The 20,815-nt window shown below is 52.6% G+C and overlaps 1 protein-coding gene across 3 annotated transcripts in view; it reads left to right on the top strand.

Moving 5' to 3' along the window:
- The first annotated feature begins 678 nt into the window (after nt 1–678).
- LOC308474544 (cGMP-dependent protein kinase 1-like) overlaps nt 679–20,815 on the top strand; it is a 36,351-nt gene continuing 16,214 nt past the window's right edge. Inside the window, exons 1-10 of one of the 3 annotated variants that reach the window (XM_081000991.1) lie at nt 679–701; nt 8,189–8,324; nt 10,993–11,152; nt 11,317–11,483; nt 13,220–13,333; nt 16,752–16,857; nt 17,353–17,416; nt 18,326–18,403; nt 18,851–18,939; nt 20,119–20,184. In XM_081000991.1, the coding sequence (XP_080857117.1) occupies nt 8,249–8,324; nt 10,993–11,152; nt 11,317–11,483; nt 13,220–13,333; nt 16,752–16,857; nt 17,353–17,416; nt 18,326–18,403; nt 18,851–18,939; nt 20,119–20,184 (920 nt within the window). In that variant the 5' untranslated portion in view covers nt 679–701; nt 8,189–8,248. Of the gene's footprint in view, nt 702–2,849; nt 2,966–7,738; nt 7,911–8,188; nt 8,325–10,992; nt 11,153–11,316; nt 11,484–13,219; nt 13,334–16,751; nt 16,858–17,352; nt 17,417–18,325; nt 18,404–18,850; nt 18,940–20,118; nt 20,185–20,815 lie in introns of those variants that run through there. The other 2 variants (XM_081000990.1, XM_081000989.1) reach the window with 2 other exon arrangements.

Below are 20,815 nucleotides of genomic sequence, written 5' to 3'. Positions count from 1 at the left end.
CTTCTTGTCTATGGACACAGTGACTGCGCCAGCCCCTAGGCATGCATTTGCTCCTCTCTGTTTTGATTTAATGTTCATTTTTGTATAGGGTTTGTTGTTGTTTAGTTGTTTAGTTGTTTAGTCATGTCCGCCTCTTTGTGACCCCCTGGACCAGAGCACGCCAGGCCCTCCTGTCTTCTGCTGCCTCCCGCAGTTTGGTCAGACTCATGCTGGTAGCTTCGAGAACACTGACCCACCATCTCGTCCTCTGTCGTCCCCTTCTCCTTGGGCCCTCCATCTTTCCCAACATTAGGGTCTTTTCCAGGGAGTCTTCTCTTCTCATGAGGTGGCCAAAGTCTTGGAGCCTCAGCTTCAGGATCTGTCCTTCCCGTGAGCACTCAGGGCTGATTTCCTTCAGAATGGAGAGGTTTGATCTTCTTGCAGTCCATGGGACTCTCCAGAGTCTCCTCCAGCACCAGAATTCAAAAGCATCAATTCTTCGGCGATCAGCCTTCTTCATGGTCCAGCTCTCACTTCCATACATCACTACTGGGAAAACCAGAGCTTGAACTATACAGAATTTAGTTACCCAGCAATAAAAATGTAAGCACCCCCCCCCCATCATTCCAGAACTGCCTCCCAAGATGCCTGAGATCCGAGGGGGAAAAGCAAGTCCCATGGAAATGAACTGGATCTGCAGGAGAGCCCAGAGTTTTGTTCAGGTAGGAAAGCTCACCAGACATTGCTTTTTTTTTATTATTTAACTTTTACACTTTTATTGGTTTTCACTTAGCTTGAGAGCTTCTCTAAAGTAAAGATAAAATGAAGTATCCAATACAATTCTCATTTTTAGAAAGTATTAGAAATACTAGTTAAATTTCAACTATAAAACTTTATTACATACAAAATGCTCAACCATTATTATATTGAAAGTTTGTTTTCACAAAGTCCAACTCATGTACAAAACCAAAACAAAAAGGAGCAAAACATTTTTGCACCATCAAATCAGCCGTGAGCTGTTAATTAAGTCTTCGTTCCTTGAGCATCCTTGCTCAAAAGCTTAAGTCTGGTTATCTGAAACTGGAAACACTTAGCATATTCAAGTAACCCTGAGCATCTAGTGCAATTGCACAAAAGTCATACATAATAGTCCATTGGCTACTTCTTAAAGGGGGGAAATTGGCATTAAACTCACCAGACATTGCTGTGCGCCGTCTCTGCGGATCTGCGCACATGGCACATGGGCATCTCGGTCAGCCATAGACATCTCTGTGCCTGATCCAGAAAACTCAGGTGCCTCCCTCCCTTTGAGGAAGGGAGCAGAGGAACAGAGAATCCTAAATCTGAAGGGTCCTGTAGTCCAACCCACTGATGCCGAGCCCTCTGGGGGTCTTGTGGCAACCCTGGTGAAGCTAACAGAGCGATTTCCCCAACAAGAAAGAGGAGGGAGGTCGGAAAAGGAACGGTTGCCTGAGAGATCCGTGCACCGTTTTGGGATTTCTAGGAAGCGGCAGTGGCACCCATCCCTTCCCTGTTCTTTCTCCCCGCTGAAATGAGTAACGGAAGCAATTTGGGCTTTTGAATGTCAGAACATTAGAAAACACACATGGAGACAGATGAACTCGTTTAATAACAGAATACAGAAGAACGGCATGCATAATATATGGCGGTGGTGAGAATATGGTTGCTGGCTTCTGTCTGTCCCAGGAGAGAAGGGAGAAATGGCAGCACCCAAGGGACCTGGGCTGTGTGTCTGGAGGTCCTGGGCTACCCAGGCGACAAGACCCCCATCTCGGCCTCGCTGATGGGGTCCAAAGGAAAGCAGAGCAAGATATTTGGCACCAGTTTGGCTGCATGAATTGCAGGAAGGAGGCGCACAAGGCGCCACCCAACCGCCTTAGGGACTCCACTCTGGATTTGCGTAGAGTTCACTCCTGAGCCTTTTCTTCTTCTGGAGACGTACTGGAAGGCAGTGGGGCAAATGAAAATATATTGTATTACAAAAAATGCTCGTAACTGAAAGAGTAGCCAGAGCTTTTTTAGGATGCTATTTGTTTATATTGGACACTTGACTAGATTATCTGTGTGTTTTAGGTTGCCTGCCCTTTTTATTTGTTTGTTTAGCTATTTTATATCCCCTTCTGCCCAAGCCTCAGAATTACAACAGGCAAGCAAATAAAAAACACGTAGAAACCATGAAATCCTTAACAGCCAGGGGCAATTCACCGAAGAGCAATTGCAAAAGAGCAGCAGTTGCAGCAGCAATCAGGCCTCCCTTCCTGCCGGCACCTGCAGAAAAAGATGTGACTTAAGTAGCAGAGAGATTTGGGCCAGACGCACCTCAGTCGGAAGGGAGTTGCACATTTGAGGAGCCACCACAGAAAAGACCCTTTCCCAAGCCCGTAAGGCACATTGGAAGATTCAGGAGAGGTAAAGGGAAGGACCTTTTCATGCAGTGCATAGTAAAGCCCTTTGTGGTCGGAGTCAGCGATGCTTCTGAATTCCACTTGCTGGAAACCGCAGGACGGAAGAGCTGCTCTTGTGTTCGAATTCCCCGCAATGGGCGTTTGGTTGTCCACGGTGGGAGCAGAATGCTGGACTGGACAGACCAGGTTCTCCTCTGGAGCGCAGGGCGGGCTGGAGAATGGCAGTGGAGCTGTGGGGCAGGACCCCCGACTTGCCGCAGTTAGAAGGGAGCTGGGACCCCTTCCTCCTTCCCAGCCTGAGCCACCCCTCTGGGCTTGGCCATGGCAACCCCTTCCTGGTTCTGCCATTTGTGGGGTGTCCGGCTGGGCTCCTGGCCCCTGCCCCCTTTCCTTGCCGCCAGTGGGGAGCAGAGAAGGCAGCTCTTCCTGGAGAGGCATCTCTGAGAGGGAGGAGAGGCAGTCCACCTCCCGAGTTAATGCCTAACTTGCAGGCAGGGTGTGTCCGGCCAGGAGCTCAGGGACACTTGGAAGATTCCAGCGCTGACATGGCACCCCCCCAGGTTTGCTCAGAGCAGGGAATGGGGCTGGGGGGCTGGAGGAAGAGGGAAGGGTGGGCGCAGGGGGGAGAGAGGGCACCCCACTTCCACCCCAGGGCAGACTCTCGCCCTCCAGCATCAGAGGCAGGAGACTGGGGTGACTAGGCGGGGAGGGGAGGCCTGTTGCCTTTGCACCCCGTTCCTGGGCTTCCGAAGGGGCGTCTGGTGGGCTGGGAGGCTGGACTAGAGGGGCCCCTTTGGGCCTGATCCAGCCCCTGCTGCAGAGGCGCATGTGGCTCAGGCTTTGGAGCTGAGATTCCCAGAAGTGGTTGGTGGTCTCTCGGGTGGGGGGCAGGTGTCCCCTCCCCAATGTGTCCAGGGGTCTCGGGGTCTCTCCCCTGTGTGTCTTTACAGCTGTGTGTGTCTGAGACATTCTCCTTAGATGTGCAGGAAAGCCCTTATGTGTATGGGGGGGGGGGAAACGCCCCCACGGCTTGGTTTTTTTCAGGGGGTGGGAGTCTCAGCCAAGAGCCTTCCATTAAAAGGTCTCTGCCCTGGTCCAGGCAACAGAAGGCAAGCAGCTGGGAGCCTGGGGAGGGGGCAGAGGGGCATTTCTCTCTAAATAATTTTTATTTATTTTCCATTTAATTATATACGTTCACATCATCATTATCCACTTTACCGCCCTGGCTCTTTAGAGCCTATCAGCTTCCTTCCCTCCCGCCTCGTGGCTTTCAAAATTAAATTTATATCATTTTCCAATTCTAATTGCACTCATTACAGAATGACTCAAAATTTAAACAGATGTAGAAAGGTAGAAAATTTCTCATTACAAGTCTTCAGACAACCCTGCTAGCGATGTTAATTGCTTACAATAATCTTTCAAACATCGTATAAATTTACTCCAGTCCTTTTGGAATACTTGATCATGCCGGTTTTGGATTTTTCCCGTCAGCTTCACCAGTTCCGCAAACTCCATCATCTTCCTCTGCCCCTCTTCTTCCGTTGGTACTTCTTGTTGTTTCCATTTTGGGGCTAAAATAATTCTTGCTGCGGTTGTTGCACACATAAACAGTCTTTTAGCTTCCCTTGGTATCTCTTCACCCAATAAAAAGGCTTCTGGTTTTTAACAAAACTATTTTTAAACATTTTCTTAAACTCATTATATACCATTTCCCAGAAAGCCTTTGGGGCCAGAGGGGCATTTCAGTCCTCCTGACGGAGAACTAGAACTCGGAGCCGGCTTAGCAAGCTCACGCCCAGAGGAGGAGACCCAGCGCTGCTCTCTCAGGGCACAAGGCACACCGGGCAGCTTCCAGCCCCCTGCCCAGCTGGGCATCCTCAAAACCAATCCCCAGCCATCCTGAATTTTGTCAAGCTCTCAGTAAGAGGTGACATGTTAGAAGTCTCTAAAATTACACAAGGCGTGGACAGAGGAAAGTTGCTCTCCCTCCTCTTTCCTAACACTGAAACTTACAGACATCCAATGAAGCTGAAGACGGAGGAAAGATGAAATAAATTGCTTCTCTATGCAGTGCAGTGTTAACCTATGGAACTCACCCCCTCAGGAGACAGTGATAACCACCAAGCTAGATGGCTTTAAAAGAGACAGCAGTGCTTCTGAATGCCAGTTGCTGGAAACCACAAGAGAGGAGAGGACTCTGGTGCTCAGGCCAATATAATAATAATAATAATAATTTTATTATTTATACACCGCCCATCTGGCTGAGTTTCCCCAGCCACTCTGGGCGGCTCCCAATCGAGCGTTAAAAACAATACAGCATTAAATATTAAAAACTTCCCTGAACAGGGCTGCCTTAAGATGTCTTCTGAATGTCAGGTAGTTATTTTTCTCTTTGACATCTGGTGGAAGGGTGTTCCACAGGGCGGGCGCCACCACCCAGAAGGCCTGGTTTCCTGTAGCTTTGCTTCTCGCAGGGAGGGAACCTCCAGAAGGCCCTCGGAGCTGGACCTCAGTGTCCGGGCAGAATGATGGGGGTGGAGACGCTCCTTCAGGGATACTGAACTGAGGCCGTTTAGGGCTTTAAAGGTCAGCACCAACACTCTGAATTGTGCTCAGAAACCTACTGGGAGCCAATGCAGATCTCTCAAGACCGGTGTTATGTGGTCTCAGTGGCCGCTCCCAGTCACCAGTCTAGCTGCTGCATTCTGGTCTAGTTGTAGTTTCCGGGTCACCTTCAAAGGTAGCCCCACATAGAGCGCATTGCAGTAGTCCAAGCGAGAGATAACTAGAGCATGCACCACTCTGGCGAGACAGTCTGCGGGCAGGGAGGGTCTCATCCTGCATACCAGATGGAGCTGGTAGACAGCTGCCCTGGACACAGAATTGACCTGCACCTCCATGGAAAGCTGTGAGTCCAGAATGACCCCCAGGCTGCGCACCTGGTCCTTCAGGGGCACAGTTACCCCATTCAGGACCAGGGAATCCCCCACACCTGCCCACCTCCTGTCCCCCAAAAACAGTACTTCTGTCTTGTCAGGATTCAACCTCAATCTGTTAGCTGCCATCCATCCTCCAACTGCCTCCAGGCACTCACACAGGACCTTCACCGCCTTCACTGATTCTGATTTGAAAGGGAGGTTGAGCTGGGTATCTTCCGCATATTGATGGACACCCAGCCCAAACCCCCTTATGATCTCTCCCAGTGGCTGCATTCAGATGTTAAAAAGCATGGGGGAGAGGACAGAACCCTGAGGCACCCCACAAGTGAGAGCCCAGGGGTCTGAACACTCATCCCCCACCACCACTTTCTGGACACGTCCCAGGAGGAAGGAGCGGAACCGCTGTATGACAGTGCCCCCAGCTCCCAGCTCCTCTAGGCGGTCCAGACGGATGTTATGGTCGATGGTGTCAAAGGCCGCTGAGAGATCTAGCTGTTTGAAAGCAGGCCAGTGCAAGTAGATAAATAGGTACCGCTGTGGTGGGAAGGTAAATGGCGTTTTCATGCGCTCTGGTTTCCGTCACGGTGTCCCATTGCACCAGAAGTGGTTTAGTCCTGCTGGCCACATGACCCAGAAATCTGTCTGTGGACAACACCGACTCCCTTGGCCTGAAAGCGAGATGAGCGCCGCAACCCCAGAGTCGCCTTCAACTGGACTTCACCCTCCAGGGGTCCTTGACCTTTTTAACAGGCATCCCATCAGCCACTGTGAGACCAGGATTAGATGGGACCCTGGTCTGATCCAGCAGGGTCTCCTCATGTTCTTGTGGGTGGGGGTGCAGACCCTCCAAATGTTCCAATTTTCCAGGGACAGCCCCGGAATTACAGAAGCTGTCCCAGTTTCTGATTTGATCCTGGAATATCTTGGTTTTCCTTTTTTCCTCCTCCTCCTCCACAGAGAACAATTCAAAGTGGTGGCTGGGTGTGTAGGTGGGAAAGTGGAGTCCTGTTTCTCCTGAAAATAACTTCCGTGCTCCAGATGAAGGAAACGCTCATTCTCATAGTTTCCATTAGTGTTATTAATATATTCGACCTTTTCCCCTGGCAGCCTCAAGGCAGCTCACCACTACATTTTTATTTCATTCCATTTATCTGTGGAAGGTGTTGTACATGATCACTTCGCTCGCACATTTTTCCTTTACAACAACCCTGTGAGGGACGCAGAGAGGCAACAGATCGCTGTGTGTATATGATCAAAGGCAGAAGATGCTTCCTGATGTAGAATGGGGTGTCCCTGTTATCACCGGAGAAAGGATGGAGAGCATGGAGGTGCCCCCTCACTCCTGGCCTGGCCCAGAGGCGGAGAGCTGAGCAGAGCTTTGAGGGCTCCTTTGAGGGCATCCAATTGGTCCCAAGCGGAGTTTCATCTGCCTGCCCAGCCAGGGCCAGATCTGTTTCTGACAGGAGGCGCTGGGACTTAGCCCCCCCCCCCCCGTAAAACCCCTTCCAGATCCCTGGAAGGTGCCACCTGGTTGCCCCACAGCTCTCGTGCTTCTGACATGCTCAGAGGCACCCTCTTCTCCTTTGCTACCTCATAGGCAGCTGCCTTCAGCCAAGTCAAGCCTCTTGGTCCACATAGCTCAGTCTTGTCCACACTGACCGCAGCAGCAACCGCTCTCCCAGGGTTCCAGGTAGGGGGCAGTTCCTGGCCCTGTGCCCTGGCAACCTTCGAGATGCCAAGAAGGTGCTCTGCGCCTGAGCGACCGCTGGCCCTTCCTTTGGGCTGACTTGTGGAAGTCTCCTGCGCCGTTTTCTGTCTCGGAATAAACCCTGGAGGAGCTGGCCAGGCTGAGACCACGAATAGTGGCTGCCTCTGTGGCCCTGGCACATCAGCCTGGCATCTGCCACTTGCCTCAGGGTTGCCCCAAGCCACCTGCTGGCATACAGGTGCCTCTTGGGGTGGAGAGAGGATTTGCTGTGTCTCCTGGGTCACCCCTGCCTTGCCTTTCTCTCTGTGGTGGTGGGTGTTTTAGGACAAGTTAGGGGGTTGGACTAGATGACCCCCGGGTCCCTTCCTATTCACAATGCTCTGATTCTGCGATATGACTGAATGGGCAAAGTGTTTGGCTCCACTAAACGCCCCCCCTTCCCTTCCCACTCCTATTCCATCAGCGATGGAGTTTGCCCCCCCTGCTCCCCCCCCGGTCCAGGACGGATGCCCCCCTCCCCCAGCCCCCCCAGCTCCCCCCACTTTGCTTTGCCCTCCCCCTCCCCCCACCCCGCATTCTCTGGGGAGAATCCTGTGCTTGAGTGAAAGGCGCTGGAATTGGGCTGGTTGCCCTGGCAACAGGTTGGCATCATGTTTGGTGGAGGAGCTCAGAGGGCAGGGAGCTAGCGGCGCGGCAGCCATGCCCAAGCGAGGATGTTGGCACGCCCCCCTGCCCCCCTCCCCCCTCCCACAGAAACTGGGGTGACTCATTCGCCCACCAGCCCCTCACTCGGCAGCTGGAGCGGCGGCAGAGCGGAGGCAGCCGGGCGCTTGGCAGCGCTTGAGAGCTGGGCTACAGGTGCCGCCTTGGGGAGGGTGGCACGGAGTGTGGGGCAGGGGTCTTGGGGACTGCGTGGGGCGCTCTGGGTGCTGGCGGGACTGAGAGAGCCTGTGGGGCGCTGCTGCTGGAGACTCCCACGCCCCATACCTGGCTGGGTGTCCCAGAGATTCCTGGGGAGATGAGGGTCCCTGGCATAAATGGTGCCACTGCCCCCCCCAGCTGGCATCAGCGGCAGTGGGGAACTACTGGGGGGGCGTCTTCTTCACCCTCCCCAGCACTCTTCTGTTTCCTGACAGCCTCGAAGAAAACGGAGTTGACGCCTCTTGAAATCTGCCCCCCCAGCCAGAAAAAAGGAGATGGATCTTCACCTGAGGGATCTGCGCTTGCAAGAGGAGAAGGAATTCCTGGAGAGCGTGGCGCTGCCCCAGGCTGGTAAGGAGACCCGGGACAGAGGGTGGGGGGTTTGTGTGGGTCAGAGGAGAGGGGGGCCCAGAAAGAGGTGGGGGCGCCCCCTTTCTGCCTCTCTCTCTCTCTGGAGTTCCACTGAACGAGCAACAGGTTGTGGAGGAATCTTGCCCTCCGCACAGAAGTCATGGAAGATCATTCTGGGATTCCGAGACCTCCAGCTCCGCAGCCAAAAACCTCTGGCGCCTGGGACATGATCTGCCGGGAAGTTCTCCTGCACAAGCACGGCGTCATGGGCTCCCGTTCATCTCAATGGGGCTTGTGCAGGAGGGCTCCCCGGGGGGAGATGGGCATGTCTCAGGATCTTGGGGTTTGGGAGTCGGGACCCTCAAGCGCCACCTCGCCCAACCCCTTGCAATTCCGGAATCGCAGCTCAAGAATCCCCGAGTGACAGATGTGTGTTTAAAGATCTGCAATTGATCACGGAATGGTAGAACTGATAAGCTGGAAGGGATCTCCAAGGGTCATCCAGCCCAACCTCCTGCGATGCAAGAATCTGTGACCAAGGAGAATCCACCACCTTCCAAGGGCGCCCCTTCTGCTGGCAAGTGGCTCTTCCTAAATCTCTTCCTGTGGGTCAGATCTGTCCGTCACCCAGCCTGCCACCTAGGGGGTGCCCCACGTAATCTGCCCCCCCCCGACCTTGCCTTGCAGTCAAAGCAGCGACTGTCTTTGATGCCTCTGGTTCCTTTGTCTGGATTTCTAGGCTGCCTCCGCCTTGGGGCAGAGACTCCCCCCCCCTCTCATAGGGGCTGCCCCCTTTGACCTGACCTGGCAGACGCTTCTGATGTTCTTTGGAGCGTTACGTTCAACAGGTGCCTGGCCCACAGCTCTTCCTGCCCCATAGGTCTTTAAGGCATAGGAGCCCCTACTGAGGCTGCCCCCAAATGCCCCCCAATCTTCAGAAGCAGAACTCCCCTCAACGGCACACCAAGGAGAGGTTATTTGGGGGGGGCACAGAAACCAAGCCTGATGAGGAGCGGTTGAAGGAGCTGGGTATGTTGAGCCTGGGAAAGAGGAGGCTCAGGGGAGACAGGAGAGCCATCTTCAAATATCTCAAGGGCTGTCCCATGAAAGATGGAGCAAGCTTGTTCTCTCTTGCTCTGGAGGGCAGGACTCGAACCCATGGCTTCAAGTTACAAGGAAGGAGATTCCGACTAAACATTAGGAAGAATTTCTGATAGTAAGAGCTGTTCAATAGTGGATCAGTCTCCCTCAGGAGGTTGTGGTCTCTCCTTCCTTGGAGGTTTCTAAGCAGAGATTGGATGGCCACCTGTCATGGATGCTTTAGCTGAGATTCCTGCATTGCAGGGGGTTGGAATGGATGACCTTTGGGGGTCTCTTGCAGCTCTGCAATTCTATGATTTCAGAAGCACGGGAAGCCGCCTTGCACTGAGTCAGATCCTCAGTCTGTTTGGCTCCATGTTGTCCACAGTGATGGGCAGCCTCGGCTGTCCAGGCTTTTGGACTCAGGTCCCTCCCAACCCCTCCATCTTTCCCAACATCAGGGTCTTTTCCAGGGAGTCTTCTCTTCCCATGAGGTGGCCAAACTCTTGGAGCCTCAGCTTCAGGATCTGTCCTTCCAGTGAGCACTCAGGGCTGATTTCCTTCAGAATGGAGAGGTTTGATCTTCTTGCAGTCCATGGGACTCTCAAGAGTCTCCTCCAGCACCAGAATTCAAAAGCATCAATTGATGCAAAAATCTATCATTTGCCCGATAATAAATGCTGGAAATGTAAAGAAACTGAAGGTACATTCTTTCACCTTTGGTGGACGTGCCCAAGGATTAAGGCTTTCTGGGAGATGATCTATAATGAAATGAAAAAGGTATTTAAATATACCTTTTTGAAGAAACCAGAGGCCTTTCTCCTGGGCATAGTCGGCCAATTGGTGTCAAAGAAGGATAGAACTTTTTTCATGTATGCCACAACAGCAGCAAGAATACTTATTGCAAAGTATTGGAAGATACAAGATCTACCCACACTGGAAGAATGGCAGATGAAGGTGATGGACTATATGGAACTGGCGGAAATGACTGGCAGAATCCGAGACCAGGGAGAAGAGTTAGTGGAAGAAGAGTGGAAGAAATTCAAAGACTATTTACAGAAATACTGCAAAATTAATGAATGTTAGAATGATGTTGGATTGAAGTTAAATGGTTTTTAGCAGCAATGTTATAAAGGAATATGTAAAAGTGGATTGTTAACAGGTGATAATTTAAAGTTACATTATATTAAGATAAAAGATTAAGATATAATCAAAGAGGGAAAGGATTTACTGAATTAACTAATTTGAACTGGAATACAAAAAAGGGAGGTGTGAGGAGGTCGGGGAAACAAGCAAATGAAAGCTAGGATATGGAAAGACTAATCTGTTTTTTAACTGTTTTTATTTTGTACTTTCATTTTCTATTTTTTTTCTTTTTTTCTTTATTTTTTCGCCTATTTTTGTATTATGTTGAAACTTTAATAAATATTTTATGAATTATGGAACCCCTTCATGGATCACTGCCTTGCCGTGGCAAAGGGGCTTGAATAACTCAGAGAAGCTATGAACCATGCTGAGCAGGGGTCCCTTTACCTTTACCTTAAAATAAGTTACACATTTTATCATTTCTTGCTTCCTCTGGCCGCAGCTGAGGACTCGGAGGAGGCCAGGGACCCCGCGGGCGAGAGCACTCTGGACCAGTCCCCGGTGGAAGACGCCCGCAGGGGCAGCCGAGGCCACGGCATAGTCCCTGAGCCCCTGGACTCCGATGGCGACTGGCAGCTGCCCTGCATTCCCAAGTCCCCCAGGTAAGCCTTGGGTGGCCTGGCCAGGTGGGGGCAGGTGGCGGCCGAGCCGGAGAGGAGAAGGACATGAGAATTGGCTGAGCTGTTGTGGCTCATAGCCATCCACACATCCTCTTCCAGCTTGTGATTCTGGGATGGCCACCAACTCCCTCCTCTTCCCTCCCCAGGGACACCGGCCTGATCCTGGACGCGGTCAAGCGCAGCGAATTCCTCCGGTGCCTGGGGGACGGGAAGAGCCAGCCGCTGGTGGAGAGCTTTGTGCCCGAGCAGCACCAGCCTGGGGGCACGGTGGTGGCGGAGGGGGACGACGGGCAGACCATGTACATCGTGGCTGGTGAGCAGGCGACAGAGGGCCCCCACTCCAGAGCCCACCGCCCTCCTTGGCTTGGAAGACCCCAGACCCAAAGGAGAGGGCTGACGATCCACAGGCAGCACCACCCCACCCCCCGGGCGCCCGCGTTGGGATGGCCCCTCCACGCACACACCCCAAATTCTTGGCTGCGCCTCCTTGCACCCAGGGCCAAAGAGGTTTTTTCCGCCTGCCTAAAACCAAAAAAATCACAGAATTTTAGAGTTTGGAAGCACCCCAAAGGGAGAGGGGCTCCATTTGATTTTCTACAGGGGAATCGCCTTCATTAGACACCTTCAGGCGAAAAAGTTCCTTTTGCTGATGGACGTCTGATGCCCTTTTAAAATGTATTTTGGGGATTCTTTTGTGTACGTTTTTGTTCTTATTTTTATTCTGTGTTTTGTGGTTTTTATATTGTGATTTTATGTTGTGAACCGCCCAGAGATCTATGGGAATAGGGCCGTATACACATTTAATTAACAAGAACAAGAACACCACCAGCAATTTCCTGGCTCTGCTGGGAAACCAAAGCGGCTACAGTGCTCCTCTTCCGAGGCCCTTCTCCATGGATGGAAAAGAGAGTGCCACTGAGCTGCTACAGAGTGCTTTCCCTTAAGCACCTGTCTTTCCCCAAAGAATCCCGGGAACTGTAGTTTGTTTCGGGTGCTGAGGTTGGATGGCCACCTGTCAGGGGTTCTTCAGCTGGGATTCCTGCGTTGCAGTGGGGTAGGTCTGGATGACCCTTGGGGGTCCCTGCAAAGGGAAACCGAAGTTCCCGGGATCTTTTCTTGGGCGATATGAGAGCTATCTTCAAATATCTCAAGGGTTGTCTCATGGAGCAAACTGGTTTTCTCCCGCTCCAGAGGGGAGGTCTTGAACCAATGGATTCAACTTACAAGAAAAATTTGAACTAAACATCAGGAAGGACTTCCTGGCAGTAAAACCCATTTGGCAGTGGAGTGGACTCCTTTGCATAGCTGTCAACTTTTCCCTTTTCTTGCGAGGAATCCTATTCGGAATAAGGGAATTCCCTTTAAAAAAGGGAAACATTGACAGCTGTGCTCCTTTGAGAGGCGGTGACCTCTCTTTCCTTGGAGGAATTTAAGCAGAGGTTAGCTGTCCACCTGTCAGAGATTATTTATAATAATAATAATAATAATAATAATAATAATAATAATTTTGTACCTTGCCCATCTGGCTGGGTTTCCCCAGCCACTCTGGGCAGCGGCTTCCAACAAAGATTAAAAATACATTAAAATGTCACACATTAAAAACTTCCCTAAACATGCCTTCAGATGTCTTCTAAAAGTCAGACAGCTGTTTATTTCCTTGACATCTGGTGGGAGGGCATTCCATAGGCAGGGTGCCACCACCGAGAAGGCCCTCTGCCTGGTTTCCTGTGGCTTCGCTTCTTGCATGGAGGGAACCTCCAGAAGGCCGTCAGCGCTGGACCTCAGCGTCCAGGCAGAACGATGGGGGTGGAGATGCTCCTTCAGGTCTACTGGACCGAGGCATTTCAGGGGGTTAGACTAGATGACCCTCAGGGTCCCTTCCAACTCTACCATTCTGTGATTCTTTCCCACCCTTTGCCCAGCCCCCCAAGACATTTTCCAACCACCTGGCACCCGGCAGCGGCTTCTGCAAGTGCTGAGATTCCAAAGTGGCAAGAACAGGAGTGTTGTGTGTGCATGTGTGAACCCGCCCTTGTTCTCCCGTTGCAGAAGGGGAGCTGAGAGTGACGCAGAAAGGACGCCAACTCCGCCGCCTGCTCCCGGGGGACGTCTTTGGGGAGCTGGCTGTGCTGTACAACTGCCGGCGCACGGCCACCGTCACAGGTAAGGCGGTCTGCATGCGTGTGTGTTGGGGGGGGTTGTCCCTGGGACCCTCCTTGCCCCCTTCTGCCCCTGACACCAGCAGCGGCTGCTCTTGACCCCTTGGAGTGGGCCGGTCCACCGTCCCTCAGACCATGTGGGGGGCCAGACTATATTTTGAAAAAAATAATGAACGAATTCCTATGCCCCACAAATAACCCAGAGATGCATTTTAAATAAAAGGACATGTAAAAATATACTGATTCCCAGACCGTCCGTGGGCCAGACTGAGAAGGCGATTGGGCCGGATCCAGCCCCCAGGCCTTAGGTTGCCTACCCCTGCGTAAGAGCAAGAGAAGAGCTGGCTGGATCAGGCCAATGGCCCATCTAGCTGTTTCCGTTTCAGCTGTAAGCCTCCTTGACTCCGTGTCGGGGGAAAAGGTGGGATATAAGTAAATATCAGCATCATCTATCTCAGCAACTTGTTCTCACAGTGGCCAGCCGGATCCCGGCAAGCAGGATCTGGTCCTCTTGTGCCTTTCAGCAACTGGGATTCAACTGAGGAGGCACAGTATAGCTGTTATTATGGGTTTTGATATTGTGATTTAATAATAATAATAATAATAATAATAATAATAATATAATGATGATTTGTTATTTATACCCCACCCATCTGGTTGGGCTTCCCCAGCCACTCTGGGCGGCTTCCAACAAAATATTAAAATACAGTAATGCATCAAACATTAAAAGCTTCCCTGAACAGGGCTGCCTTCAGATGCCTTCTGAAAGTCAGATAGTTCTTTATTTCCTTGACATCTGCTGGGAGGGCATTCCACAGGGCGGGTGCCACCACTGAGAAGGCCTTCTGCCTGGTGCCTTGTAACCTCACTTCTCGCAATGAGGGAACCGCCAGAAGGCCCTCGGAGATGGATCTCTGTGTCCAGACTGAACGATGGGGGTGGAGACGCTCCTTCAGGTCTACTGGGCCGAGGCCATTTAGGGCTCTAAAGGTCAGCATCAATACTTTGAATTGTGCTCGGAAACGTACTGGGAGCCAATGTAGGTCTTTCAAGACCGGTGTTATGTGGTCCTAGCGGTCACTCCCAGTCACCAGTCTAGCTGCCGCATTCTGGATTAGTTGTAGTTTCCGGGTCACCTTCAAAGGTAGCCCCACATAGAGCGCATGGCAGTAGTCCAAACAGGAGACAACCAGAGCATGCACCACTCTGGTGAGACAGTCTGCAGGCAGGGAGGGTCTCATCCTGCGTACCAGATGTTGTGACTTGCCCGGGTGTAGGGCAGAATACAAATTTAATAAATAATGATAGTAATCCTGGCTGCTAGCCATGGGCCGCTCTCTCTTCCTCCACCAATCTGCCTGATCGTCTCTTACAGCCGTCCCGGTTGGAGTCCATGGGTTTCCCCAGTGGGAGGGAGTTCCGCAGTTTCACTCCGCGCTGCATGAACAAGTCGTTCCTTTTGTCGGATCCCCTGAGTAGATCAGGGGATGTGTGGTGCCGAGGGCATCATCCGTGGCCGCAGCTGCTCTTCCCTGAAAAGGTTTAATTAAGAGAATAATAACCAGAATAATAACCCAAACAGGGCACGTCATCCCGGCTCCTGCGGCGCCTTAAAAAATGAAGAAATATATTGAGGCAGAAGCTTTTGTGCCCCAGATACCACTCAAGTTTTTTAATTCACTACAAAAGTGGGAGTGTGAGGCTTTTATGTAATAACTTGACGGTAGCAGCTCCTCATAACACGGAGCAGCTGGGGAAACGGTTTCCACTTATCTGAAATAATTAGGCTGAGAGCCGGGAGGGAACCAAGTGTTGGGTAAGACTTGACCCACTTAGCAAGCCCCCCGCATTAGTGGGGGGCCTGCCCCAAGTGGGTCTCTGCCCTGGGCAGCCATCCCTGCCCACCAGTGCCGGCTTTCTTGCCTGTTTGGGGCCCAGGAGGCGGGCAAATTCCTCCATGGGTCCTGCCTTTGCCAGCCAGCCGACTGGGGCATCCTTGTCCTGTTGCCATGGCGATGATACAATGGCATCCTCTACCTATTGAACAGAGGCTGCATCAGCCTCCCCTGTTTCTCCCGTCCCTCGTGTCTCCGGAAGATTGCTGGGGGGGGGGGATCAGAAACATTGTGGGGGGGAGGCCCTGCTTTTTAAGTTCCAGCCCTTGGCTTTAGTTCCGGAACAAAGACTTTCCGGTGCCATGTTTATCATCCATCCAAAGCGTGGCAGGCCTCTTGCGATGCAGCATGCTGCCAGTCGAGATGCGACGGTGGGGTTTTTTGAGAAAGTTAATGGCAAGAGAGCTGCCCACGCCGTGTCTTGGAAATTGCCGTTCCCTTCCGCAACACCCTCGTGCGCATTTATGACATTGGCATGTGACAGTTGCGCTTTGTGAGGAGTGGGGAGAGGCGCATGGTGAAGCAGGGGGCATTCTTGCGCTGGGGAGGCCCCCACCCCGGGCAGGTATCGGGGCAAGGGATGTGGGCAGCCGGGCCCCTTGGCTCACTGGCGTGTGGGTCGTGGGGGCGCCTCTGAAAGGCAGCCGTGCGTCCGAATCCCAGTTTCTGGAAACTGCAGGAGAGGAGATGCCGCTTGCAGGTTTCCCTTTGTGGCATCTGGTCGACCACAGTGAGAACAGGGTGATGGACTAGATGGGGGCACCGTTGCCCTGGCTCCCGGTGGAGTACAGGGTCAGGTTTAAGGTACTGGTTTTAACCTTTAAAGCCCTATACAGCCCAGGAACCTCCTCTCCTGGTATGCCCCACGGAGGACCTTACGGTCTTCAAACAAAAACATCTTGGAGGTCCCGGGCCACAGGGAGGTTAGGCTGGCCTCAACCAGAGCCAGGGCCTTTTTGGCCGTGGCCCCGATCCAGTGGAACACTCTGTCCCAAGAGACTAGGGCCCTGCGGGACTTGACATCTTTCCGCAGGGCCTGCAAGACGGAGCTGTTCCACCTGGCCTTAGGCCAAGGCACAGTCTGACCCCCTCCTTCTGTAATCCTCACAGAACTCCAGCCCAATGGTTGCCATTAATTTGATTTGAACTGATTTCCTAATAAATTGATTTTAGAATGCTGTATTATTTTACTGTTGTTAGCCGCTCTGAGCCTGGCTTTGGCTGGGGAGGGTGGGATATAAATATATTATTATTATTATTATTATTATTATTATTATTGTTATTGTTATTGTTATTATTATTATTAACCTCCAGCTCCAGAGGCAGTCTACCAAGATTCCTAGAACCAGCAGGCTCTTCTTAAGCTATTCAGCCGCACATTTTCTTCAGGGGGCGGCTTGCCTCTTCTTGCTTTCCGAATGGGGCCAGTGCAGAGTTGCCTGGCAGGGAGGGGCTTAGATGTCTGGGGGGGGGGTCGGGGTCTCCTGTCTCCTCAATGCAACCCCAGCCCTGCTTTTCTCCCCCCAGCGCTCACCCTGGTGGAGTTATGGGCCATCGACCGGCAGACGTACCGCACCATCATCACCGAGAATGCCAAGCGGCAGAGGGCAGAGGTGCTGGCCGGCCTGCGGAGGTGAGTGTGGCCGGGGAGCCCCCCTCAAGCAGCTGGACACCCCCCACCCCTTGGCTGCCCCAAGCAGGAATCTGGTGCTCCCTTCTCTGGGCAAACCTGTTGTGAAACCTCTCTCTCTCTCTCAAAAAAAAAACCACAATCGCACACCTCCTTCTTCCGCAGCGCCCATCATGGGGTCTGGTTGCTGCCTGCCTGGGATGGTCTGGGGACAGAGGACAAACCAGTGGCCTGAGGGCAGATGGGCTCCCTTTAGGGCTTGAGAACAGACTGCCCAGTGAAGAGAGGGCACCTCTGAGCATGTGGCGAGTGCGTTTCCTCGCCACATTTGGGCAACCCCACCTGGTGTTGGGGCTTGCAGGCTGCCTTTGGCCTGGGGGATTCTTTCGTTGCGATTCCTGCGTCCTAGCGGGTTGGACTAGATGACCCCTGAGGGCCCCTTCCGACTCTATGATTCCACGTCTGGGATATCCGGGGCATTTCTGTTTTCTCTTCCAGGGTGAAGCCTCTCCAAGGCCTGTCAGATGCCGCCCTGTCCCAGCTGCTGGACTCTGCAGAGGAGGTAACAAGGGCTGCTCCTTCTCTTGGGCAGGAGGAGCCTGTTGCTTCAGGGGGTGGGCAGAGGAGAGGGGGGGTGGCACAGAAGGCCTGGCCTTGGCATGTCCAGGGCCTCCTTTGCCACTGTCAGATGCCCAGTAGGATTCAGCCGCTGCTCCATCTGGCTCTGGGCATCAAATGTAGGGTGCGGGGGGGGCCTCTGCTACTGGCCTGGCCTGGGAGGTCAGTGCCCTGCTCTGCAGCTTGTGGTCTCCAGTACCAAGACGGATGGGCAGTGGGCACACAGACTCTGCCTCTCCTTCCCCTCTCTCTGTGCATAGCTATTTCTTCATTTCATAAAAGAAATAAGGGGGGGGGGAAACAACCTCAGAGCGGTTTATAAAAAGATTTTTAAAATCCAGAAAAATCTACAACAATACTTTAAAATACCAAAAGTTAAATCACTAAAACAACAAAAATTCACAGCAACACGAGAACAGGGCCTTCTTTGCAGTGGCTCCCCATGTGTGAAATGCTCTCCCCAGGGAAGCTCACTTGGCAACTTCTTTATACACCAGGCAAAACCGTTCCTCTTCAACCAGGCCTTGGGCTGATTGACATCCTATATCCTTTTTAAAGTGTGTGGGGGACCGGGAGTTATTGATTTGTTCTGTTTTTGTTCTTTATTTGCATCTGGGTGACTTTGTCTAATCAAGAATAGGCGTCAAAAGGAGTACAGTGAAGGCGTCTGTTTAGCGTCAAGGGGCAGGGAGTTCCGCAGGCTCTTGCGAAGGTGGAATGGGTATTCCGTGGCACCTGTGGCAGCTCCAGTGCCACCGATCGAAGCGGCCAAGTGGGGCTCACAAGTGGGGTGAGGCGACCTTTTGGGTAAACTGGTGCCCCGTTGCAGCATCCCTTTCTCTGCCCCCTCCAGCGCACCTTCGCCCAGGATGAAATGATCATCCAGGAAGGAGACGAGGGGAGGACCTTTTTCTTCATTCTCAGTGGACAGGTGGGTCCCAGTTCGTCCTTGCCCCCCCCCCCACTCCACCCCAGAGTTTTTTGAAGAGGGAATGCCCAGTGCCACCCCCCCACAACTTCACTGACATCCTTCCACATGTGTGGGGCTGAGGGTGTGCCTCTCAAGAGCCCCAGAACCTCCCCCCCCCAGCCTCTGCCCCAGCTGGGCTCTTGCATGTGTGCTCTGGCAGGGTCGAGAGTCTCTGCATTTCGGGGGCTGGACTGGATGACCCTTGGAGGTCCCTTCCAAAGAGCAGCAGGATAGCCAGGCCTCCTGCAGTGACCTCCAGGGCAGTCCCTGGCCAGCCACATCCATGCCAGGGCGACCTGACGGGTGGGGAGAGGACTGCCCCCCTCCCCGACTATGGGGCAGCAGGGAGCTGGGGAGGCCAGCCACGCACCTGCCCAGTCTCCTTCATGTCCTCTCTGGGATCCGCAGGTGGAGGTGACAAGGAGCGTGGAGGGGAAAGAGGAGCACATCCGAGTCCTGAAGGCCGGGGACCACTTTGGGGAGCTGTCCCTCATCCGGTAAGCCAGTGGTTTTCAACCCGTGTGCCTTCTTGGCACCCTTGGGTGCCCTAAATGATGATCAGGGGTGCTGCTGGCAACCCTGGTGAAATATACCGGTACTCTGGCCTCTGTTGTAGCGTTCCCAAAGCAAGGAAGGATTGGACTCTGGTTAATAAAATACACAGGAGGCTTGACCAGCAAGACTCTGGGAGGAAGCGCCAATAATAATAATTCCCCTCCACCCCTCGGCCCAGGTCATTTTATTCACAAAAGAACTTTGTACACAGTGTTTGTAAGAACCAATCAGATTTCCTCTGAGCATTTCAAAAAACCCCACATGGGGGCAAAGTTAAAGTTAAAACCACAAAGAGCTAATTTGAGCATGCATATGTAGTTCAGAGTAAAGAAAATAGGAAACAAGGAGGAATGCTTTTAGGAAACCCCGGAGGTCATAAACAGGAGTGGAAGGATGGCAGTATATACCATCTCCTTGTGAACTCTCTTCCTGGCCCTTAAGATCTACCTAAAGATTCACAAACTACATCCAAGCTTCCTTCTGTCTTTATGACCCAGGATGCCTGATGAAGCAACTGGCCTGTGTTTCAGAATGCTTATATGTGCCTGTCAGGCGTAGAGAAAGCAAATGGCAGAGGTGCAGAGGCTTGTTGAAAACCTTTGCGGTAAGCAGTCAAGCAGGGGGGTTGGTGGCCCTCTGTTTTGAAGAGGACCCACCTTCCTGGCAGGCAGTTGTGAATAAAGCCACAGGTAAAGGTAAAGGGACCCCTGACCATTAGGTGCAGTCGTGACCGACTCTGGGGTTGCGGCGCTCATCTTGCTTTACTGGCCGAGGGAGCCGGCGTACAGCTTCCGGGTCATGTGGCCAGCATGAGTAAGCTGCTCCTGGCGAACCAGAGCAGCGCACGGAAATGCCGTTTACCTTCCCGCCGGAGCGGTACCTATTTATCTACTTGCACTTTGACGTGCTTTCGAACTGCTAGGTTGGCAGGAGCTGGGACCAAGCAACGGGAGCACACCCTGTTGCGGGGATTCGAACGGCCGACCCTCTGATCGGCAAGTCCTAGGCTCTGTGGTTTAACCCACAGCGCCCCCCCCTAAAAATATCCCTGGCGTAGACTTAATTCTTGTCTTTTTCTCTCCCTGGGAACGGCCTTCTCTGCTTCTTCTCCTCACTTGCAGCAACATCCGCCGGACGGCCAGCTGCCGGGCCCAGGAGGAGGTCACATGCATTGCCATTGCCAAGGAGTAAGCCAGGATCCGGTTGAGCCTGTCTGTGGGGAGGAGGGAGGGGCCGAGGGGGCTGCTTGGGGTCATCCTCACATTTCAGGAGGGTCCCTCATCCATGTGCACCAAAGTGGATGGTATCACGCCCTGGGGATTCCCTGGGGGGTGCTAGGAGGGAAGGGGGCAGCAGGCGGGCGCTGGAGGTTTAAATGAGTACCAGGCTTTGTAAAACTGGTATCACGGAACTGAGTTCATCCGTTTTGTCGAGTTAAATTAAGTACTTTGAATTGGGATTTCGATAAATGCGCAATTAATTGTTACTGCTTTGAATTCCACTGTGCTAGTACCTTCCTTAGTGGGCCGTGCAAACTGCTGTTCTTCTGGATAATGCTTTTTAATAGGGTCGGGGGCACCGGGGATGAGTTTATGGAGCCAAGGGGACGGGGGCTTGAAAACCTTTGGGAGCCTCTGAGCTTATAGCAGTTCCCCAAATGGCGCAGCTCTCAGCTATTTGCATGGATGGGTGTTTGAAACTCAGTCAGAAAACTGAAGGTCAAAGGTCTCTGGACTCCCAAATCAGCGTTTGCCTTCAACCCTGACTGCCAGGAAGGAGCTGAGAACCAGCGCCCCCTTTGGCCTTCCTGGTGGCAGG

This window comes from Podarcis pityusensis (genome assembly GCF_964106645.2).
Source record: "Podarcis pityusensis genome assembly, chromosome: 3".
Taxonomy (NCBI): Eukaryota; Metazoa; Chordata; class Lepidosauria; order Squamata; family Lacertidae; genus Podarcis; species Podarcis pityusensis.
The sequence above is the reverse complement of the archived record's forward strand: the minus strand, read 5'-3'. Positions and strand labels throughout refer to the sequence as shown.